A 22,684-nucleotide genomic window follows, 5' to 3' on the forward strand; every position below is an offset into this window, starting at 1 on the left:
CTGGGAAGCTTGATTGGGAGTCAATATGGGGAGCATCTAACAGCTTTTAAGACACAGGAGGAAGAGCAAAGCAACACAAAAATTAACATCTAGTTGGTGGATAAATGCATGAAGAAGATCAGATAGAAAGAAAAAGAAGGGAAAACAAGTATGTAAGTCATAGCCAGATCTCTAGAGACTGCGCAACCTCTGGAGCATCACAGATTTTCAAGATCCCATCTGAACTGAGATTTTCAAGATCTGTCTCATTAACTATCACCAAGCTGTGACCACAAAAATAAGGCCAGAAATGTTCCAAGACTGTTTATGCTCTGCAGAGAAGTATGACAAAAAGGCACAAAAGGATGTTAATGCCATGCAAAAATAAAAAGACCTCTAAAAATTATCTGAATGGAAGCTGTTTAGGACTTAATGCCATCTTTCATGCGTTAAGAAGGAAAGAAAAAAATACTCATACACTTTCTCTGATGTCTTTAATGAGATATTAGGACTTTAACTGGTCAATGGGCAACACTGATGTGGTATCATATTTCTCATTCAGCTTTAACATAAGACACATGAAAGTTGGTTGGGTTTTTTTTGTATTGGGCTGGCAGATGCTTCCATTTGAAAAAATGTGCAATGGGAAGCTTGCTAGACAGTGACGCAACACAATGTGCAGCGCCAAGGCAAACTTTGCATCTGTTTCTTTTCAGAATGACATTAAATTAATTGGAAATAAATCCACTGAAGTAACTGGAATTACATTCATCTAGAAACCAAGCTGGAGTGAGACTCCCACATAGTGTCTTTGCACAAACAGGGAAGCTAAGAGATCCTGGCTCTGCAGGCCTCCTTTTCTCCCGCCCCATTAGGTGTTTGGGGCAGTGCTATGCCACTAAGCATGACTAAAATATTCTTCAAAAGGGGCTTCATCTCCTCTCATGCCTTTTAGCACCCTGAATTTCACAGGGAAGAGATGACAGGATTCCTTACTCTCTTTGAATGGATTTTACTCAAAGCCATGTACAGTAAAACAACATAGAACACAGCCCACAGATTTTCTGAGTCTTATAAAGAAACCTAAAGAAGTCAAGCACCTTTATAATCCTTGCTTTGGCACAAACTTGTTTTCTTTAGCTATTTCAAAGTAACAACTATCAACATCATGTGTGCACAAAGGACCCTCCAACCAAGAGATGGAAGGACCTGACACTGTAACTCACCCTCAGCAAGGCTCTACATGAGCAAACGTCCCACCATCCAGGACCTGGCTTTGCTCACCTCTCAATAATAACAAAGCTGTACTGTCCTAGGCTACCTACCTAGAAAGCTTCCCTACAGAGCCCCCCTGTCAGCAAAGGCCTTTATACCTCACTAAAAAGCACACAACAGCCTTTTCCCCACTCTAAACTTTGAACAAACATTTTCATTATATGGTTACTACAAATGAGACTCAGTTTCTGAAAGGTAGTTTAAGATTATGTGGATGCATAACCAGTCTGGAGGGGCTTTGCATTTCTCGCAGACATTTAGCAGTTGTGGTAGTTGCTTCTTTCAGCAAGCATGTGTAGACGAGCCGTATGAAGCTTTATCTTGTCCAGTTTGAGGCCTTTTTCTGCTATTGCCAGTCACAACGCTGAGCCAAACAAATATGAACAGAGCTGAGCATATCTGTTGGATAAGGGTTGGATCAGTTCATACATGCTATGAATCTCTTGGATGAATCTTCGCCTTTGGGATGAAGTTGATTTATAAGATCTGTAAAGATCTTATCGTAGACTTTTTGCAAATCAATTTCAGTCGGCAAGTCTAAAACCCCTTATTCATATATTTAACTTGGTACACATGAGCAGTTCTATTGATTTCTCTTTATATTGAGATCAGTGGAGCTACTCGCATGTGTCAGGGTAAGCAAAAGCATAAGTGTTTGTGGGACGGTGATTTAGTTGCTCTGATCCAAATATTTTTTTTACCTATTCTTCATAAAGGATTGAATGCTAGAGGAAACCACCAAAGCAGATAATAAATTTTCCAGCTCTGGTTGCAAGCATCTCCTGGAAATATGCTTCAACTTAACTGAGAGGTAACCAGGTGAAATATAACAGCCTGAAACAGGCAGAAATTTGGACTAACAGAGTACTCTTTTTCATCCTAAACATAGTGATCATCTGCAACTTCAACACTAAATAACTGGCTGTAGCATTCTTTTCAATCTGTCTAATATTTTTATGGTTTTATACCTGTAAGTGCACATACATGCAGTATATAGTCAAATATATGATGTGATAATGCACATATTTCTGTGTAGTTACATGCCTACTACATATATTTGCTTTGGACTAAAGGTAAGAGACAGAATATTGCACATATTATAGAATAATCTGGTAAATACTTATGCATTTGGGGTTGGTTTTTTCCTCTTTCAAAGCAATTATATATTTGCTGTCCTGAAATACTGATAATCCAACACAAAGTTCTACCTTGTTCTCACTCCCTTTTAAGACCTCTGTGGGCTTTTCCTGCCCCCTCGGTAGTTTGAACATTAAGAGGAAAGACTGAACACTGAATCTATTTCTCAGTGTACAGCAGTCTACCCTCGTGCTGACCATGTTCAAGAAATTGCACTAGGAATTTTCTTTTTTCTGCTGAGAAGGAGAGGATGAAGGAAGAAAGAATGACCAATTATAAACTCTGTTGTCTTTAGATGAAAGAACCTTTTTGTGGTATTCTTCAATCTCTTGTTTGGGCTGTCAACAGCAATTTGATAAAGAATGTTCCTATGTCTGACCTGTTTTTTCAAGATAGTAACCTATATTGTGTATCATCTAAAGCCAGGGGATAAGCATCCATTATACTCTCTACTGCTGTTCCTGCAAGCTGAACATAGCCTTTAAAACCCAGATAAATTGATTGATAGTTGTGTTGAGAAAGCTGCTACTAACGATATTTTAGTTAAAGGAGAAAAAAATTAAAGTTTCTTTAATCTGATTCTCCCCCACCCCCAACACCACACTTCAGAGGCCAAAGCTCATGATAACTGTTTTGTGGTGAATGGTCAATTGTTACAAAATTCTAATTGGTTCTGGGTCAGTCCCTTTGAAATGGCTGCTGTGCTCTAGTAATTTTTTCAATTAATTCTTAACAACTGACAAAACTTTGGATCTTGTCAAAAATTGTTCAGATTTTTATATTAGGTAAGAACATGGAACAAGATTAGCCTGGATTAAGAAAGATTCCTACATACATTATCAACAAGGTTATAATTATAGTTTAGCTCTCTTTTTTTTTTTCTCTCTCAAAATAATTATTAACTAGCTCAGCAGGGTTTTCTTCCCTGTAAGTACTTACTGAATGCTTTTATAAGAATAAATTGTAGAAATGCATATGTGTATTCCTTGGCTGAATTATGAATAAATTGAGAAAATGCAAGGTTCAGCTAGGAATCTTATCAGACATATTTTCATAGAACTAGATTTTTGGACATAGACAAGTCCGATGCAGAACTGGACCTGTGTTAGTCAACTGTGTGCCCTCATTGGCATAAGTCAAAAAGTGACCAAGGACCATTTCTCCAACTGTTACTTAAAGAAGTCTCAAGAATAACTGCTTTTCTATTGAGTTCAGACTTCAAAGAGGTGGGGGATGTTGAAGGACAAAGTCAAACCACGTCTTCTTCTTTCACCAGAAAGTCCTCAGACAGACAATGAAGTTACCTTTAAGGTCTCTTTTCTACACCAAAAATTAGCTCTGAGTCTAGGGGCAGATTACATGAATAGTTTGCCTGAAGGACGAGCAGGTAAGCATGAACAACTGTCTTAAATTTTTGTGTTGGTCCTTCCTTCAGCAGAAATCTTAAAAGTATACAGCCATATCAAATCACAAAAGATGTTAAATCAAGAGTTCCTTAGTAAATCACATTACATTATAGACACCAAATTATCTGTAACTATTGTCACAAAGTTTCTAAGCTATAGGTAAAGCTTAGTCATTTACACAGGATCTAGTTCATAGCTCTGACGTTTGTTCATGAAGCCTGAAGAAATTGTTTGAGTCCTCTGCAAGTCCAGACTCCCATGTGAATCCTTCTGCCATAACTCAGGAACAGGCACACTGGCTTAACTAAAGTTACCACAGCTTAATATTCTTGCACCTGATCACAAGTGGTCACCCACTACACTGAGATGAGATCCACTTTAATCCACACATTTTCAGCCAGCTTGACCTGCTCCACACTTTCTGTTCAAAGATCCATTCTGATGGTGGTTTAATGAAGTCATTTTGATCACAGTCATTTAAAACCAGAATCTCACCACTGGTAATATTCAATACAAAGGTTATAATCTAAATTAAACACATTTTAATCTAAGAAGAAGCAAAGGTCACTGACAATTCTGCAGACTGGTAACATTCACTGAATCTTTATTCTCCAAATTCTGTAATTACACTGTTCCCTTTCCCTGCTTTGGATTCTCTTTCCATTCCTACAAAGCCAACAAAAAAAGTGAATTTCTGACTTCTTTTTCAGGACCCAATTATTTCCTTGGTTCCTGGTATAATCACCACTTCACTGTTGAGAGAAACTTTTCATGTTGTTGGTATGTCTTATTTTGCTTTATAGGCAAGTGGGGTCCCAGTTCTGGAAGATTTTTGTCAGAATAACTCCAACAAGAGTTTTCCATATGGAGACCTTGCAGGATTGATCCCTTAACTATTAAGGGAATCTGCTTTCCAACAGCAATGTGCTGTCTTTTCAGGATTTAGAAACTGAACTTAGATGGTACTCAACCTTTGGATTTTAGAGATTCCAAAACATTTTGAAACAAGCTTCAATCTCTTCCGCAGGAGTGTGTCCTCTTCTGCCTGGCTCAGTTTCTATATTCCAAGTTCTCAAGAGTGCATTACCTCAACGATTTATAAAAAATGAGTGTGTGCTACTTCTTCAACAGGGTAGTACAAGTTGTGGAAAAGGGCATGATTTCTCACTATTTTCATGGAATGATAAAGAAAGTGTGGTGAAACATGCACACTGTTAGCAGAGTTGCAGTCACACTGCAGACTTTTATTTCATGCTCCAGAGAGCGATCGTGGAAGTCTGTCAAAGTGCACAAAGGTGGGCTATTCAGAGCTAATTCTTGCTGGTCACCTCAGACTCCATTTGTTACACATGTACATGTAAAGTTGCACTCCTTCTCAACTCATTGCTTCTGAACTAATCCATGGAGTACTTCCAAAATATAATTAATACCAATATTGATTTCACCATACTGTCATTGGAAATACTGTTTGAACAGTCTGTATGCATTGACTTGTGCAACAGAATAGGGCTGGGGGGTCTGCATTATGTGGATATCCAGGTGTCTTCAGAGTCTAAAGCATGACTTCGGGTTGGCTTGGCCTCTAACATAACAAAAAGCCAGCTTTAGATCCAAGAATCAAACACAGCTTTGAATGGTGAAATTAGTGAAAAATACTCAGAAGAATCTGAATTTTGCTCCTCTCTGATACTTACTGATTTTTTAATCTGTTAATGAAATAATTTTATAGCCCCACAACTATTGTGATTTTTAAAATGTTTCTATTCCATATAAAGCTGTCAAAAAATGGAGGAAAAAAACTACAAATACTTGAAAATCAGTTTCTCTACTTTGTCTATATTTCATTTCTACTTCAGACATTTGAAAATTTATTCAGTTGATCTGTAATTCTTTTTCCTCTCTTAGGGAAGAAAAAAAAAAACATTATTTTGAATCATAAAGTTAGCACTTGTCATACTGAAAATGATACATCTGAAAACTCTGATGATTTTGCAGTCTTTCCAGAATGCCCAAGAGCCAAGTATTCCAGCTAAATACTTCCTTTCCCCATGATGGGTCTCCAATCAATCAGCATTTAAAATTAAAGAAATATTTTGCTGAAAAATTTCTTACCAGATCTACAGCCAGTATTCCAGTCTGAGGGAAAATAATTAAATGAAAACATGGACTTAGATTCTAGTTATGACAGCCATGGAGATTGCCTTTCACCCACGGGAATATCAAATTTCTGTAGGCCTAGGGTCTCATCCTCACCCTGTCACAGATCACCCACACCACCCTGAACAGCTTGGCTAGTTATTCCTCTGCTGTAATCGTCCTCTCTTCAGTATTTTCGTCCATTGGTCAGTATTACCTACCAAATGCATAGCAAGGCAAGATATATTATTTAAGACCAAATAGCCACTAAAGCATCCTCATGTCCTGGCAGGGACAGTTAGAAGCTGGTCAGAAGCAACAGTGTTGGGAGGATGCCACCACCAAGCTCTGAAAACCTACTAGAGCAGCGAACAATTATACGTTTTACATTTGACAGCCCATTTCTCCCACAGCGGTGATATAAGGAATTCAGCACAAACCTGAGTCCACACTACACCTTTCCTGGAGATCAACCAGCCCTCATGGTATATATGTTCCCTTCACGTCTTTCACCTTCTGCCCTAAGGAATTATGCTACTTTTCCAGCCATTCCCATCTGTTCACAGATAACAAAGATGCACAAGCAAAATGCTCATGCATGTGTTACATGCAGATGTAATAGAGATTACACATGTAACCATAGAAATCTTCACTGACAGAAGATGTTTCTATTTTGCTTATCTGTATTTGGTGACATCCAGGCTCTCCCTAGCTGGACTCTGTTCTCCAGCACACACACAGTGAGAAAGCTGGAGTAGGTCTCAAGTTACATGAGTTTACTCAACAAAGGATCTCTAACCACACCATCAGCATCATCACTGGTGTGTGACGCACTTGCATGTGTCAGCCTTAAGATCATAGCCAAGATAGGTCCCATTTCGCTATGCTAAATACATAATAAATTATATTTCTTCTTTACCATTTTCCCTTGGACATAATATTTAGGGCAGTGGGGTCACTGGCAAATGCTCTTGAGAGAGGTGCTGCTTACTTGAAAATAAGAGTAGGAGCCATAGATCTGCTTCTGTGAGCAAAATATGTGGTGTTATCGATATGCTGTGGTTAGATTGCAGAGTGGAAGTGGAAGTGAGATAGATATATTGACAGACAGACAGATAGGTGGATAGGTGGGTAGATAAAAGGATTCGTTTATAAATAAAGTCAAACAGCATATTAAAGCATTGGCTCTGAATAAAAATAATACAGAAAATTGACATTGTATTGCAGTGTATTGTGTCACCGAAATATGAAGAAAAGGGCATATAAGCAAACTTTTGTAAACTTTGATTGCACATCACCAGCTTAGGTACTACTTCACTGTACTATGAACTTTTTGGGTCTATGCATTTGCTAAGAACACAAAGGAGAATACACATGATAAATACTTCAAGAAAGGCTAAAAGAAAGCCACATCAATGGCAGAAGGATTGGACGGGATCCCAGTTTTGAAGAGATTACAGGAGTCCTGGTGACGCTGTAAACCTCTCCTAAGTGGAAGTTTCAAACAATATGAAAGTGATCATACCAAGGAATATAGCCTAAAACTACATGTCGTACTATCCAAGCCATTCATTGCAGGGCAGGAGGGAATCATATCAGACAGAGCAGTTAAGCATTGGGAGAGAGGTAATGGAGGTAATTGAGGCACCATCACCAGAACTATTCAATAATAGATTAGGTAAGTAGTAGGAATAATGTAGGGGAATATCCTGTATGATGCAGGGAGTTGAACTAAATCACCCAGGAGGAGAATAATTGCAATTATAGATCTGTTCCACCACCACTAGAAAATGGTGGTGCCAGGTGCAAGTATTAATTTTATTAAAAACTGAACTGGAATGTACATACTCTCAAACAAAGCCAAAAGCAATATATATTCTAGTTAGGAATGAGAGTCAACCCCATTTTGCAAACCTATCTATTACTGTGTTAATATTAATTTTTGCAAATTTGATGTTGTGTGACACTGGAAAAAGACTTGACCTACAAAGTGTTGAAGATAAGCCTCTGCTCCTTCATTTCATTCATATTCGGAAAGCGTTGTGTTCGATTTGTGAATCTGACATTTCACTATGATTTCTTGCATGTTCATAAAAAAGACCTTGGAATAATCTGAGCATATAAAACAATCTTAGAATATAAAACAGTATATTCCTCAGGGCTGTGTAGCAGAAAGCAAAAACAGCAGTGGAAAATTAGCACTCATAGCCTTTCACAACATGCAAGAGCTTTTTTCTTTAGCCATTTCTAAGACCCTGATATATGACTCATCTCAGGTCTTGCCTTCAGTGATGTAATGGTTTTCCTACTATTTTCATTGAGAGGAGCACTCTTTCAAAAAAAGACGATCAAAAGACACTCTTTCCAAGCCACTTGACTTTGGTATCATATGCCCATGGGTTTGCTAGATGTGTTACTCATTTTCCAAGCAGATCTGTGAGGGTTAGAGTAATCTAATCAAGTGTGACAATAGCGCTTTGCCAAAACACGCCTTCAGAGTGAAAAGCCATATGCTTAAAAATGCATACCTTTCAGAAGTTCCCAGAGCCTCTCCCCAAACTACTTTCACTTACAATGTTTCTTGGTGTTTGCTTACAGTAATCCCTGGCCAGACTTAACGGTAAAAGGCGCCTTTAGTTCATCAAGTGCAGTCCCCTGCTACTACTGTCACCACCCTAAGTAGCCCCTTTTGTAATATGAAGTCAGTGAATTCAACAGAAAACATGAGAATTCATTGATCCTGGCATCTGACCCAGGGCAAAAGATTATACAATAAAGGGACAAATAGACATATTAGGGACATTTCCCCATTGATTTGGACCAAAGTCCAATGACATGGCAAAGGGGACTGATGCCCTAACTGTATCAGCCATCTGCTACTTCTGATAGCAATGCTTATAGATTCTCTCTCTCCTGAAACATGCAAATGACTGAGATCAAGTTTCTTTATTGGGAGATTTCATTAAATGTGGCTTTTGTCTTAATAATGAGTTGTTAGCCTTAATAGTCATTTTCAAGCTATTTTGCATTTCTGAATCAGAAATCCTCTTTTCAAGAAAACAGTTATTCTTTTTGGATAAAAGTAATCAAGCGAAACACCATGGAAACATTAGGAAACAGTTGTTGCTTGATATGGTTTTCGTTCTGTGAGCTCCTTATTCTGAATATATAACTTTATTTTCCATGTACTTTTTCACAGATTTCATGATGCAATCTGTAAGTTCACAGTGCTAAGCATACTTCTTTATTAATTTTGATTTATCTGCTATCTTTTCATCTATTTTACCTGGATCCAAATTTTACAATTTTTACTACATGGTTATTAAAAGCTTGTTGACACAAGGATATACAAACTAGTGCCGTTTATCCATTAAAAAGTCAGGTTTAGGAGTCTGGGGAAGCAGACACATATGTGAAGTAATTATCTAATAATGGAAATTGAATGCAGATATTTAGTTACAAATCCACAAATTACAGGCCCTTTTAAAAACACATGCGCATCCTACCACATAACATTTCCTACAGAGTAATTAGAATTCTTTGCATCTATAATTTCACATTAATGACTCTCTAAGCAAACACTGAAATTACACAGTAATGTGCCATAACAGCTCCAGAATTGTTCACTTGTGTTGTACAAAACGGCAGAGAGATAGTTATGTCACTGCATGCATCAGAGAAGTTGTCAAACAATCCTACATGTACAAAACGTTAGAGTCTGCTATAAATAAATCTTTTTTAACCATTTAACATTTTTCAGTGTTCCATTATGGGCTAAAACACATACAAATACATCTGAAAATACATGAGTATCAGTTATTTATTCAGCTGCTAACTAGGAATCAGTGTAAAGATATTATAGATCTCAGTCTGCATGAAAGAGCATGAGGATGTTCAGATCTTTATCTGTTCACACAAAGGATTCTCTACAACTCAGTGACAGACAGTGAAAGATTCAGTAGATACTGCAACCCTAAGGAAAGAATAAAAGGCATTTGTCCATGGGTCCCAGCTATTTATTTGCAAAATAGGTCTAAAATTGTTGGTTATTTACAAAAATGAGAAACAAGGAATGTTTCTGTTCCCAGGAGTAACCTAAGGAAGTAGATATTTCATAGTGAGTACAGCCTTTACATAGGTATATTGATCTACATCTCCCAGAGGTCTGAAACTCAGAGAACTATGGTTAAGTGGTAGCCAAATCTCCTTTCCAATTCGAGTATTGGTGTTACTTTAGAAAGACAATTTAACTGCATATAGGGATTGGTTTTCAGTAAAATATTCCATTCATGATGCTCAGAAAGAACTAGAGTTTACACCAGACTTTCCAGTTGTGCTGGCTGTGTGTGTAGCTTTGCTTTTCTCATTGGTGTTCACAAATAAAACTGAAATGCTCCTAGAGAAAATCTGCAGGCTGAGCAGAGTTTCTTGTGGCTGCCCTATAGCTGGCTGTTAAAAGAAATGGAGAGCTGGATCCATCAGATTTGGGAAGAAGAGCTAGGATGAAAGCCTATCCGAATTAAATAAAGTGCTGATTTTCATCAATTGCTAGGACGCCATCCCTACTTGAGAAGAGTCATGTTGGTTTAATAACTTAAATCCGGGTTAGAAGAAGACCATGAAGAACTTCCCCAGCCTTTCTGTCATATGGATACATCCTTTATAAAGGTCATACTTCTGACCTCTGTAAATCTGAGTGTGAAATTAATGACAAAAACAAAACTGTGGGAAAGTATCTGTTGCTTAATAAGGTGTCATTTCTTCCTGTATAACGATTCACAAAAAAAAATATGAAAAAGCTTTGAGCAAACTAGGTTGGCTTCTGCTCTGATCAGATCAACTCAGACATCACTGTCCCAAAGGACACATATGACTGCCACAGACTGTGGAGAACCAAAATCCAGATGTGGGTCTGTGCAACAAGGTCTTTACACAAAGCTTTGCCACTGCCTTTGTCCTCAAGCCCACCCATCCACTCTGGTTTGACACAACACCCAATCATCCTGGTAGACTCGTGATTTGTACCTGATATATTGGGTTGCTAGCTCCAGATATGGCTCTTAACTTTCTGACCACATAGCTGCTTGTAAGAGCAGCCTCCCTTGTCCACTAGGTCCTAAAGGGCTCACAGATGGGCACAAAATCTTACTTGAAGATCTGTTACCCACTGCCATGCTCTGGCCCTCTAGAGCCCCTTCAGGCATGTCTGCATGTTCGTCTCCTGCTTTGTACCTTCTAGCTTACAGGGTTTTCTATCCTGCAGACTTTTTCTGCTTGTATATTCTTCATTGCCTTTTGTGCAAAATAACTTGATTTAGATTATATAGCCTGGAATGTTGTGCTGTTTCACACTGGACATTCCTTTATGTTTCATTTTTCTTGGAATGTCTGGTAATGTTTTCTGGTGTCTGTTGGATTTTATATGAAGACCAGTAGCAGTGTAATTGATCTGTTGAAAGCAGAAAAGAGACAAGTATGATTGTCCCCTCTGTGCACTGATTATATTGCAATCATCATTTCCCATTCCAGAACACCCTTTCTTCTCTGGAGTTAAATTCTTCTCTGAAACATAAGACTTCCTATGTTTGGGAGCAGAGCATTTCCCAGACCAACACAGAACGGGACACCAGATAAATATTCCTGTTACTGTACTGTTTGGCGGCCTTTATTGTTAGCAATAGACAGATCCCAGGTTTTTGTTTTAAGCAATTTATGAATGATCTTTAAAGTGACAGGTGAACTGGTTGGCAATGACATCTCATGATGTAAGAGTGTATTCAACAACAGTGTTGAGGCAAATGTAGGTGCATGGAGCAATGAGTTTCACCCTTTTACAAACCTCTCCAGTAAATTCTTATCTCATTTTTTTCAATGTGGTTACTGTTTCACATCATGAGGACATTGCCACTTCACATACTTTAAAAAGAAAAAGATCTCAAGGACTCAGTCTGACAAATTCAGCTCTAAATCAGACATATTCTAGAGGTCACATCTTTGCCTTCTAACCACATGTTTGTAAGGGAAAGCAGAATCAGGCCCAGCCCATGTTTAACCTGCAAAATAAGCCCATTGCATGCATTCACACAAAGAGGTAGAGAAGAGAGACTACTGGCTTTCAAGAAAAAAGTGCAGTTGGACCTCTGCTGTGCAGAAGGTGAGTAGAAAGCACTTTTACTGTGTCTCCCTCCAAATTTATTTTCTCTTGTTCATGACTTTTTTGGGTGATCAATATTGTGCCTTTTCCATGATGCTGAGATGAATTCCTCTTTTCCTTAAATCTGATTAATCTTACCTAGGTTCAAGTGACTCTCCCCTGAGAGGTAAGGCTGTGACTCTTCTTTCTTTGCCTAATTCCAGTAATGTAAATCTGTGGTGGCTTCCTTGCAGAACATGAAAGATTACCACATTTTGGGGTAATGCTGCAAGCCTTCCTTTCGGCAGATGAAGCCCTACTTCTGCTTATGAACATACAAAAGCTGTAGTAAATTCAATTATTTCCTTAAAAGGAAAGGAAAGACAAGCTACCATTTCAGGTTAAGCAAATAAGAAAGAAAAACTTAGCAGATCCAGGAGCAGAGGAGAAGAAGCAGGAGAATTTCTGTACTCTATATCAATCCCTGGCAAGGCTGAAGAGCTAGGCCAAGTAACTTTTCTCTATATAGTCCATACTTTACCTTCCCTCACCTTGTGGAGGCAAGCACCAGCCTGATTAGGAGCAGGAGTCCAAATAGAGGAGTTGACAAGAAGAGGTAGCTCAACATCCTTGTGCTTATCCATAAATATGTTTATGTACACAGTGATTAGAAAAGAACAAAACAAAACAGTAGCAAGTGCCTGGTTCAGCCTCCTGATCAGGAGACTCCAGGAAGAAACCAGTCCTAGGGAAGTTTTGCAAAACTTTCCAGCAAAGCAGACAAGTGAGAAGGTTTGCTCTCCAGCAGAAATAATTGGATCTTCTAATTCTCGTCTTTCTCTTGAACAAGAAAAGCTGCCACATGCAGCAATGTTATTGATCATCCTAATCCCAGGGAATTTTACATCACAGGTGAGATGAAAATCAGGTTTCCTGGAGCTGCTGCACTGAGGATCAGCCATGTGGGGCTTTTGCAAAGAGGTGGAGGAGAGAGAGATGGGGTGGCTTTTGCAAGCCCTTGTATCATACTGTTTCATGAGCAATGCATTTATGTATGTATCCAATGCATTTATGTATGTATCCAACTGCTTTTCAAATACATTTTCTTGTTGAGAAAGATTGTGTTTGATTATGATCTTTCTTTTGGAAGGTTCGGGGGTCAGGTCTTAGCCATATCTTTCTTTTCTCTTCATTTTATGGAGTATTCTGGGGCAGCCTGTAATTACATATGTGCCATGACTAACACAAGGGATCTCCCAGCACGGGTAGGGCCTCTAGATATTCTTCTAATAAAAAAAATAATAATAAAAAAAAATAAAAAACCACAACCAAGAAAAACACCAAACTGCAGCACTGTATATGAGCTTTTAATAGAGAATGCCTTCAATATGGAAGCACAACGTGTCTTCCACCTGCTTCTCACCCAGCTGCACTATCTCTTTTCATCGTGTCAAAACTTAACAGCACGTTCTTAAATCTCAGTTCCAGCAACTAATCAGTCCTAGCACTGTTTGGGTTTTGGATTGGGCGTTGTTTGTTGTTATTATTTTTACTTCTCAAACTGTTTGCAAGCTCTTACAGAGGTTTTTTTGTTTAGTTTTGTTGCAGCTTGTTTTGGTTTTTAAAGTATCCCATCAATAGGTTAGCCAGTACTAATCTCCTGCTGTATGGTGGCTGGTAGCGATCTCTCGTAGTAAGGAGTGATTTATAATTGCAAATGCAGTTGTTTAAAACTCTAAAAGAAACGTCAGAAATATTCAGTGTGATCAGCATTGACTGCTCAGCTGGGAATCCTGATACATTGTGAACTTGGTTTTCTTCAGAGAAAGCCACCTTGCCGCTGGCTGTGTTACACCGACTAGCAAGTTTGGTTAATAGTTTTGGCCAATGATCTCGAAACCAACAGTTCTATCTTGATGGTGAACGAATACTTCGGGATGGTTATTTCCTTTCCCCAGCTCCCCAGGTGTGCCAGGCGCTCATCGAAGGCAACATTAACCCCCAGGACCAGGACCGTGGCTGGGGCGCGGGTGAGCAGCAAGCTGCCGACCCGGACCCCGCACCGGAGCTGCGGCACGCAGGGCATGTCCTGCTGCTGGTTTTATGCTAAAATAACTCTCCTTGGTTTCTGGGTCTGTCTTTTCCTTCAGTTGCCTCTACAATTCCAGAAACAATTCTATAAAACAGAGAGAAGAATAAGACTGGAAATAGTTTGATAATTGCGATGAAAAAAGTAGATTAATTGCTGAATAGCGACTTTTTATATACTTATCTTTCACAACGCAGACATCTGATGCTGCAGTTATGTGGAAGGGTAGTTTTAGATGAATCTAGCTCCGTGTCCTAAGGAAATGGACCTTAGCGCGTAGCTGCTGCATCTAATCAAACTTCCATTGGTAAGGGTTTGGAAAAAGCCGGATTTGCCCATATCGGTATTGATTAATCTCGTGGCAGTAATCAGGGAAGGGTGTATGGACGTTGGAAATATTAGAAATAGCAACCAAAGGCAGGTTCCCATATAGATGATCAATTATAAAAAACAGGCAAACGCGAACAATTGGGAATCGGGTCATCGTCGCTTATATGCGTCTCCAATGTTTGTAGCCACGGAGCAACTCGTGGACTCAGAGGATCTGAATTTAACTTTCACCATAAAGTCAGATCAGAAAAGAAGGGTCGGTGGCGCGACCCAAACCGTTAATTCGCCTCCTGCATCTTCCCGGGACCTGCAGTTTGGGGAAACCAGAGCTGCGAAGCGTAGCCGGCGGGTCCCCCTCGCTCCGTCGCACCGCCCCTGCAGCCGCCTCGGCAGCGTTTATCCTTGTCCGGAGCGAGGTGCGTCCCGTGGGACCCCTCTTGCTCCTTGACACTGATTCGAGACCGATTAAAAAGCGAAAGGCGAGGTCAAACGACGCTCCCAGATCATCGCAACCGTGAGAAAACTCCAGGCAGCCTCTGCCAGCCGCTTCCCAGCGCTCGGCAGGCGCAGGGACCGCCCCGGCCCCGCTCCCCAGCCCGCAGCCGCAGCGCTTTCCCCGGCCGCGCAGCGCTCGGCGGAGGCGGCTTGTGAGCCGCGGGGCTACCGCTTGCCCGCTCCCCCCGGCGGGCCGGCCCACGCCCCTGCCCGCAGGGTCGCTGCCCGCCCCTGCCCATCGCCCACGGGAAGGCAAACGGCAGAAGAGCACGACAAGGAAAGCAAACCCCTTCTCATCCAGCCGCGTCGCCTATCGCTTTTGTTCCCACTGGGAAAGTCGAGAAGCTGCCCGTTTTCGCACCCACGGGGGAATTTCGTAATGCCATGATTGTGTTTTTAACCTTTATTTTTAAACTAAAAACCGTCGATGCACTCTAGGAAATACCTTTCGTTTGATACTGCCTAGTAGTAACCGTAGTGAAAAGGCATGCATGTCACCTTCTGAATAGGTTTATTTCCAACCTTTGAGTATAAAGCGTGTGGAACTTGAAAATCAGAGGACGACAAAAGCGTTTGGAAATCCGGGAGAGCGCGGGTTGGGAGGCAACAAAAAAAGAAATTTGAAAAAAAAAAAAAAAGAAAGAAAAGAAAGAAAGAAAAAAACAACACTTCTTTACTCTAGGATCTAGCAGATAAAATTGTCCCACGAGATTTCGGGGGGCGGGGTTAGCACAAGAAGTATGAGAGACAGCTTGTCTTGCTCTGCAAAAACATCAGACGAGCTGCATTTTGAGAACCAGTTAGCACAAAAAGTGTGAGAGAGCTCGGGTATTTTTCGGGAGAGACAAAAAAAAAAAAATAGTAGTCAGAGAAGCCACCGTTTAAGAACCAGATCTGAGGAAAGGTGTCTACATTTCGATAGTGTCAAAGATGGGGAAAGGGTAATCTGAGGGACACTAGAGGTGGAGCGTTTGAGACAGAGGAGCGCATCGCGGCCTTCGCTTTTAGCAAACTCTATTGAAAGGGACTCGGATCACCGTACCGCGACGGCCACGGCGCTGGGGCAGACGCGGGGACACAGTCCCTGTGGGTTGAGGCAGAGCATCGGCTCCCCCTGAAATACGGGCACGGGATAATTTGGAGAGAGGGAGGCAGAACACATCCCCGTTTCTTTGGTGGCTTCCTGTTATTTCCTCGGTCCTGACCAGAGAAAAAGCGCTGCAAGAGCGAGGGCGGGCTGGCAGCGCCATTTCGAGCTTTAACAACGTGTCGGCGGCCCACGGACACGCGTGGAGGGAGCCCGGGCGGCCCCTTCGTGGGCCGGGGGGCGGCTGCCGCCGGCCGTGGAGAAGGTGGACACCCCACCGACACGGCGGGGGCATAAATAACATCGGGGCAGCCCCCGGCGAGAGGAAGGTCGGGGGCCGGGGGGAGAGGCTATACGTCCCCGTCCACCAGGCTGAAGTGTTTGCCCGGCCCGGGGAGGCAGAGGTAGGGGATGGCGCTGCCCGGGTAGAGCAGGGGGAAGGGCAGCGGCAGCAAGCAGCGGCTGAGCAGGGTGCTGTCCTTGTAAAGGGCCGGGAAGGCGAGAGCCGCCGCGGCGGGGGGCGGCGGCGGCTCCCCGGGAGGCTCCGCCGGCCCCGGGCCCTCGGGCTCCGTCGACATCTGTCTCTTGAGCTTGTTGCGGCGGTTCTGGAACCAGATCTTCACCTGGGTCTCGGTGAGGTGCAGCGCGGCGGCCAGCCCGGCCCGCTCGGCGCTGCTCAGGTAGCGCTTCACGTCAAAGGTGGACTCCAGCTGGAAGACCTGGCTCTTGGAGAAGATGGTCCTCGTTTTCTTCCTGCCGCCCGCCGCCGGCGACCTGCCGCTTTCCCCGCCGCAGCCACCGGCCTCCCGCGGCGGCGGCTGCCGGGTGCCGCGCAGCCCCTCGGCGGGGAGTGGGGAGCCCGCGCCGCCTCCGCCGCTCTCGGGCTCCGTGCGGAAGCCACGGCTCGTCCCCTCGGCCCGGAGCCGGCGGGGCGCGCTGCCTGCAGGGGCAAAGCACAGCATCAGCCCCCCGCCGCCGCCCGCGCCCCCGCCCCGCATGCACGCACGGCCCGGCGAAGCGCTGGGGAGAGGGGCCGAAGCCGGGGAGGGAGGGGGGGCTAGGATGGGGAGGGAGTTGCCGAGAGCTGGCCACGGCCCCCCCACCCTCCAGAGGGGAAGAGAAGGGTGAGCAGCTTCCAATAAGAATCTAAGGGAATGTCTCTGCCAGCTGTATGACAGAGAAGCCAGGGGCTCCTGGACACGCACAAACTGCCAAGGAGGCCTGGAGGAGGGTAAAACACCCTGGAAAATCCCCTGGAAGCAGGTTGGTGCGTGTGCGTGTGCCGGTGGCAGTTGCTCCCGCCCGGCCGCGGAGCCTCGGTCCCTCCTCCGGCTGCGTGAGCGGCGCGGCTGCGTGCGCCTGTGGGCAAGTGTGCTTGGCTGCGTGTGCGTGTGCGTGACTGCGTGTGCGTGTGAGTGTCTGCGTGTGTGCGGGCCCGGCCCGGCGGCGCTGGGGGGGCCGGGGCAGACCCCCGCCGGGGGCCGGGCCGGGGCCGCTGTCTGGGTGGGAGCCGGGTTGCGACCCGACGTGCGAGACAGCCTGGGGCGGGCTGCCGGCTCTGTACCCGAGTTGCTGGAGCCTTTACTGGGGTCTTGCTCCGCAGGCCCCTCTTCCTCCTCCTCCTCCTCCTCCTCCGCCTCCTCCGGCAGCGCGCCGCGGGCTCTGCCCTGCTCCCGGGGTGGACGGCGGGGGCCGGGCTGCAGGATGCTGTCGATGCTGAACGCGGGCGGCGCGGCCGGGGCCGGCGGTGGGGGTCGGCGGCCGCTCCCGAGCTGCACCATGGCGCGCCGAGCCGAGCCGAGCCGCGCCGCGCCGTGCTGCGCCGCAGGACTGACTGGGGCGGGCGGGCGGCAGCGGCAGCCGGGGCGGAGGGAAGGATGGGTCGGGGGGAGGGAGGAGGGGTCGGGGCGGCGGAGGGAGGGGATGGAGCTAGAGGGAGCCAAAGGACTGAGGACAGGGGGAGCGGTGCAGGGGAGGGAGGGACAGAGGGAGGGGAGGTGGCAGGGAAGAGAGGCAGAGAAGAAGGAAAAGGAGCAGGAGCTGGAGGGAAGCGGGGAGGAAGGGATGGGGAAGGAGGGGGGGGGTGTGTGTGCCGTGGTGCTCCTTTCCTCACTGCCGATGAGATGCGCCCCGAAAGGGTGCCCTGGGCAGCAGGGGCAAGGCAGGGCTGGCTGCCCTCCTGCCCAGGCCCTTGGCTGCCAGGCGGCAGAGGAAAGGCAGAGCCAGGCGCAGGAGAGCCCACGGGGAAGGCGAGGAGGAGGTGGGGTGGCAGGACGGAGATCTCTGAAGTGAAGAAGGATGGAGGGAGAAGACTGCAAATGAGAGCAGGGGAATGGGGCGGAGTGCAACAAGGAAAAGCAGTGATGGCAGTAAGAGCAGGCAGGAGGGAAAGGGGAGGCCGGGAGCCGGCAAAACCCTTCCTGCGTGTTTGTACAGCACCTGGTACGACACCAGGCAGTCTGCTGAGGGCATTTGCTGTAGATTATCGATGCCGTTGTAAGGGGGTGGGGGGCCCTGGTGAAGAGTAATTCATACAGCCTGAGTCCCATCCCGGCGGTCCTTCTGCTGGCAGGCCCTCAGGCCAAGTGTGCAGAGTTCCCCAGGAGAGACAGGGATCCCCTTTACTCCCGAGGAGCCCCGTGGTGTCAGGCCACCCCGAAATCCACACCCAAACTCCCAAAGCGTCTGCAGAACCCTTCTGTGGTTTTCATGAGCTAAAAGTTGTATGAGATCCCGCATTTGGGACAGGAACGGTGAGAAAGTGCTGGCCAGTGTGCCTGTGTCAGTACGCCCAGGGTATGCTTTTTGGAGGATGGAGAAGTGCTCGCCTGTTCTGTGGGACTTGGGGAGGGATCGGTGTGTTTCTGTTCTATCTGGAGAACTTTGGCTTCCCACCACCTCCCAGCGCTGCAACGTTTTAAAAACCGTTTACGCTACCCCTGGGCAGGGCATCCATCGACTTCAGAGCTGCCACCAGCTGGGGATGGCGGGGGGGAGCCCTCGCCCCCCCTTGAGGCCCCCTGTAAAGCCAGGGAAATGTTTCCAACTGGATTTTAAGAGGCCTTTAGTCCGAATCTCGAGGTTTCCGCCACAAAAACTGCTGAGGGCAAGCGAGAAGCCCTTGGAAAAGAGTTGATAATAGAAGTGCTGACAGTCTCTTAAATATTGTGATGGCAGAGATTCCGTGAGCTAAAATCAAGGCATCTTAAGGCTTTGGGCCGTGTGAATCTTTAACGCACTGGTACTTGAGAGAGTGGGTTTCAGCTCTTTTTCTTGAAAAGTTGTTTCACTTTATAAATGCACTCAGATTTTAATGAAGCCGTCTGCTGGAGAGCTGTACATTTTCTACCAGGAGGAAAAAAAAGAAGAAGAAAATAAAAAACCAACCTAACAAGTCCGTCTTCCATCAACACGATTATTGGCCAAATGCCCAACTTGTTGCATTTGTCTTGCAATCTCCAGTACAAGCTGGTGGTTCTGACAGAGGGAAGTGTCCCCTCAAGAGAGAGTGATAGGCCAAGGAAAAGGATGGGGAACAGTGGTAAAAAAATGCAGAAGCAGCTGGAAAGATAAAAAGAAATTCCCCGTGAGCTGGTAAAACTTGGAGCATGGGGGACTTGGATGCCAGGTAGGTCGGTCTTTGCCCCCGCAATCCTGTCTTGGCCTCCCTTCCCGCTGTCCGTGAATGAGGCGTGTCCCAGGTGCTCACATCTGTTCTTGCTGCAAAGCAGTTCCCTTTTAGTCCCGCAAAAATCCATCTTAAAAGCAAATGCGTTGACTCAGTATGTTTTCCTAGAAGACTTTTTCTTGGAAGAAAAAGGGAAACTTGAAGAAGGCAGAAAATAAGAAGGAAAATGAAGAAGGAGACATGATGTTTATCTCCTAACTTTTTTCACTGCCCCCTCTCCCCGAACTGTCCAAGTTCAGCCCTTGGAGACCCGGCCCGGCAACACACCTCTGGGAAAGGTCTGTTTTCCTCCTTTCCCAGCCCCATTTGGTCGCTTTACAAACCCGATATTTCCCCTGACAAACTGTGCAGTGAGGGAGCACGCTACCGTACCGGATCTCTCCAGCCGCTGGGGCAGGTTGAAACCAATTCACTGGCCACAAGAGGATGGGGGGCCTCCGGGGTCCCCCCTACAGCGAATCCTACAAGCCAGATCCGTTGACGGCTCCTCACGCCCTCTGCCAGGGTCCCCCTTAGCTTCAGGGGGGAGTAAAGACTTGGCTTCGCATGTGAACAGCGGAGCCGTACCCTGCCAAGCCCAACCACCCGCCCGCAAAGTGTACTTCCACAGAGGGAGCGCTCTGCGGCGGGGAGGGTCCCGCTCCAAGCCCCCAGCAAACCCTTCCGAGCCCCGGCCCGTCCGCGTTCGGCCCGGAGCTGATGGGGCTGTCGGTGCCCGAGGGCGAGAGACTTTGCCAGAAGTCTGAGCCTTTTCCGAGTGACTGGCTCCTGGGGCGCGGGCAGCGCAGCCCCGGCAGAGGCTTGGCTGAGAGCGGCCGCGGGGCAGTGGGGCTTCGGCCGGAGTCTCCGCTTTCTGCGAGACTCAGCTGCCAGGGGCTGAGCCAGCAAAGGGGGTCTCGCTGCCCAAGGGCTGTCCCCCGCAGCACTGCTCCGCGTCGTGATTCATTCCCCAGACTCCGAAAGGCCTTCGGACAAGGTGCTTAATCACTCGGTTTAAGAGCAACAATTTTCCTTACAATAGGTACAGGTTTCCCGGCACTGATACTTTCAAATTCCGCGTTTCATTCGTATTTTATGTGGGAGGAACCTTGTCGTCTGGGACGTGTCGTGACAGGGAGGCCGGTAACACACAGCAGCAGCGCAGGAAGAGCGAACCTTTTTCTTTGAATAATATATTCCTGTATCAGAAGCTAACAGAAACCTTTCACCTGGGCAAGCTTTTCACCAGAAATCACCCGGCACACTTCTATTTCCATTTTAGCTCGGAGTGCAAAAAGTCTCCTACTCTAAATCTAAATCCGATGGAAATGAAATCTGATTAGATCCTACAGAAACGCCAGAGTCCGGTTTGGGTTATGGAACCGGGCTTGGCTTACCCCCCGCTGTACTCCAGGCCCGCTCCGGGTTTGACGTCCCCTCGCAAATAAGACCCGGGTAGTGCGGGCACACCGGCACCGTGCAGCGGTCTCCAAGCCGCCCCCGCCGCCCTCCCGGGACGCAGCCGGGGCCAGCGGGTCCAAAACACAAGCGCTGCCTGAAAGGTTTATGGAACTAACCTGGCGGCGTCGGCCACCTTAGCGCTGCAGGTCCCTACAATAAACTCGATTTTGCGGTTGAGCAGTAGCTGGGTATAAACTGCCGATTGCGTTGCGGTGTCCCCCTTCCCCGGTGGGGCGCCGCCGCCCCCGGGTGCAGGCAGTGGTGCGGGGCAGTGGGGACATCCCTCGCCTGCGCCGGGGGTCTCGGGATGGGAGGGGAGAGCAAATGGCTTGACTGGCTGGAAAGCAACTCTCCCCGGGGTCCCACAGGAAGGCTGCTACCAATGTCACACATAAACAGGCTTCTCGGGGAAGCGGAGCGCGCTAAGCCAGCTCCTTCCACCCAGAGGTGCGGGACGCAGGCTGGTCGGGCCGCGGGGAACCCCGGGGCAGAGCATCCCTTTTCAAAACCTTCTGCTTTCCTCTAAGGTCAGTTCAAAGTCCTCAGATAAATCGCCTTCCTGCAACCTCTGCACTTGATACTCAAAATCCTAGAAGGGATTTCCGAATAAAGCTAGTAATTCTCGGCTGCTCAGTAGACTGGAATTGCTAAAGAGAGAAGAGAGGGAAGGGAAGGGAAGGGAAGGGAAGGGAAGGGAAGGGAAGGGAAGGGAAGGGAAGGGAAGGGAAGGGAAGGGAAGGGAAGGGAAGGGAAGGGAAGGGAAGGGAAGGGAAGGGAAGAGGGAAGGGAAAAGAGGAGAGGAGAGAGGAGACGAGACGAGACGAGACGAGACGAGACGAGAAAAGAAAAGAAAAGAAAAGAAAAGAAAAGAAAAGAAAAGAAAAGAAAAGAAAAGAAAAGAAAAGAAAAGAAAAGAAAAGAAAAGAAAAGAAAAGAAAAGAAAAGAAAAAAGAGAAAAAAGTTTTAAATTTTAGACACATATCTAGGTTTTCATGAATATCTATTTAAATAGACGTTCATGTATCTCACTACACAGAAATTAAAATGTAGGAAGCATTAAGAAATTCTCCATAAAGTGATACTCATCGGGAATGGAACGGGAAATGTAAGAAAATTGCCTGGATCAGGTCTGAGGCTGCGAGCACTAAATGCTGCGAGTCCGCCGAGGTCTGGAGCGAGCCTCCCGCCGATCGATGGTGGGAGCGGGGCTAGCATCCCGCCCGGCCGGCACGTTCACAGCGGGCAGAGACAGACTATTCCAAGATAATGCAGTATAAAAGAAAGGAAAAAAAATATCGATCTAATTATGTTGTTCAACACTGGAGCCAGCGCGCACCTATGAGATTTATCAAGTATTGATTTGCATGAATATTTTAGACCGATGCCTACGAGAAAAGTTATAGGCCATCTTAAGCCGGTGAGCAATGTACCATTTGCAAAGTAGCCATTTAACAAGGTGCTTTTCAGCATATCGATCGTTTTCATTTAA

General features: G+C 45.7%; 1 protein-coding gene across 1 annotated transcript; it reads right to left on the reverse strand.

Annotated features, from left to right (window-relative positions):
* Positions 1-15,743: 15,743 nt before the first annotated feature.
* LOC119147134 (homeobox protein HMX2-like) lies at positions 15,744-17,919 on the reverse strand. The gene is made up of 2 exons (XM_037385740.1): positions 17,632-17,919; positions 15,744-17,007 (listed from the first exon to the last, which is right to left on the reverse strand). Exons 1-2 carry the CDS (start codon positions 17,846-17,848, stop codon positions 16,418-16,420), a joined length of 807 nt encoding a protein of 268 aa, XP_037241637.1. The 5' UTR covers positions 17,849-17,919; the 3' UTR covers positions 15,744-16,417.
* Positions 17,920-22,684: the final 4,765 nt, after the last annotated feature.

Source organism: Falco rusticolus, chromosome 1 (genome assembly GCF_015220075.1).
Source record: "Falco rusticolus isolate bFalRus1 chromosome 1, bFalRus1.pri, whole genome shotgun sequence".
NCBI classification, from domain to species: Eukaryota; Metazoa; Chordata; class Aves; order Falconiformes; family Falconidae; genus Falco; species Falco rusticolus.

What these genes read in the sequence shown, in the direction of transcription:
- LOC119147134 (XM_037385740.1), bottom strand. Translation starts at nt 17,848, where the DNA reads ATGGTGCAGCTCGGGAGCGGCCGCCGACCCCCACCGCCGGCCCCGGCC. An exon ending in TAAAGGCTCCAGCAACTCGG is followed by an intron (nt 17,008 to 17,631) that starts GTACAGAGCCGG and finishes TTGCCCCTGCAG; the next exon opens with GCAGCGCGCCCCGCCGGCTC.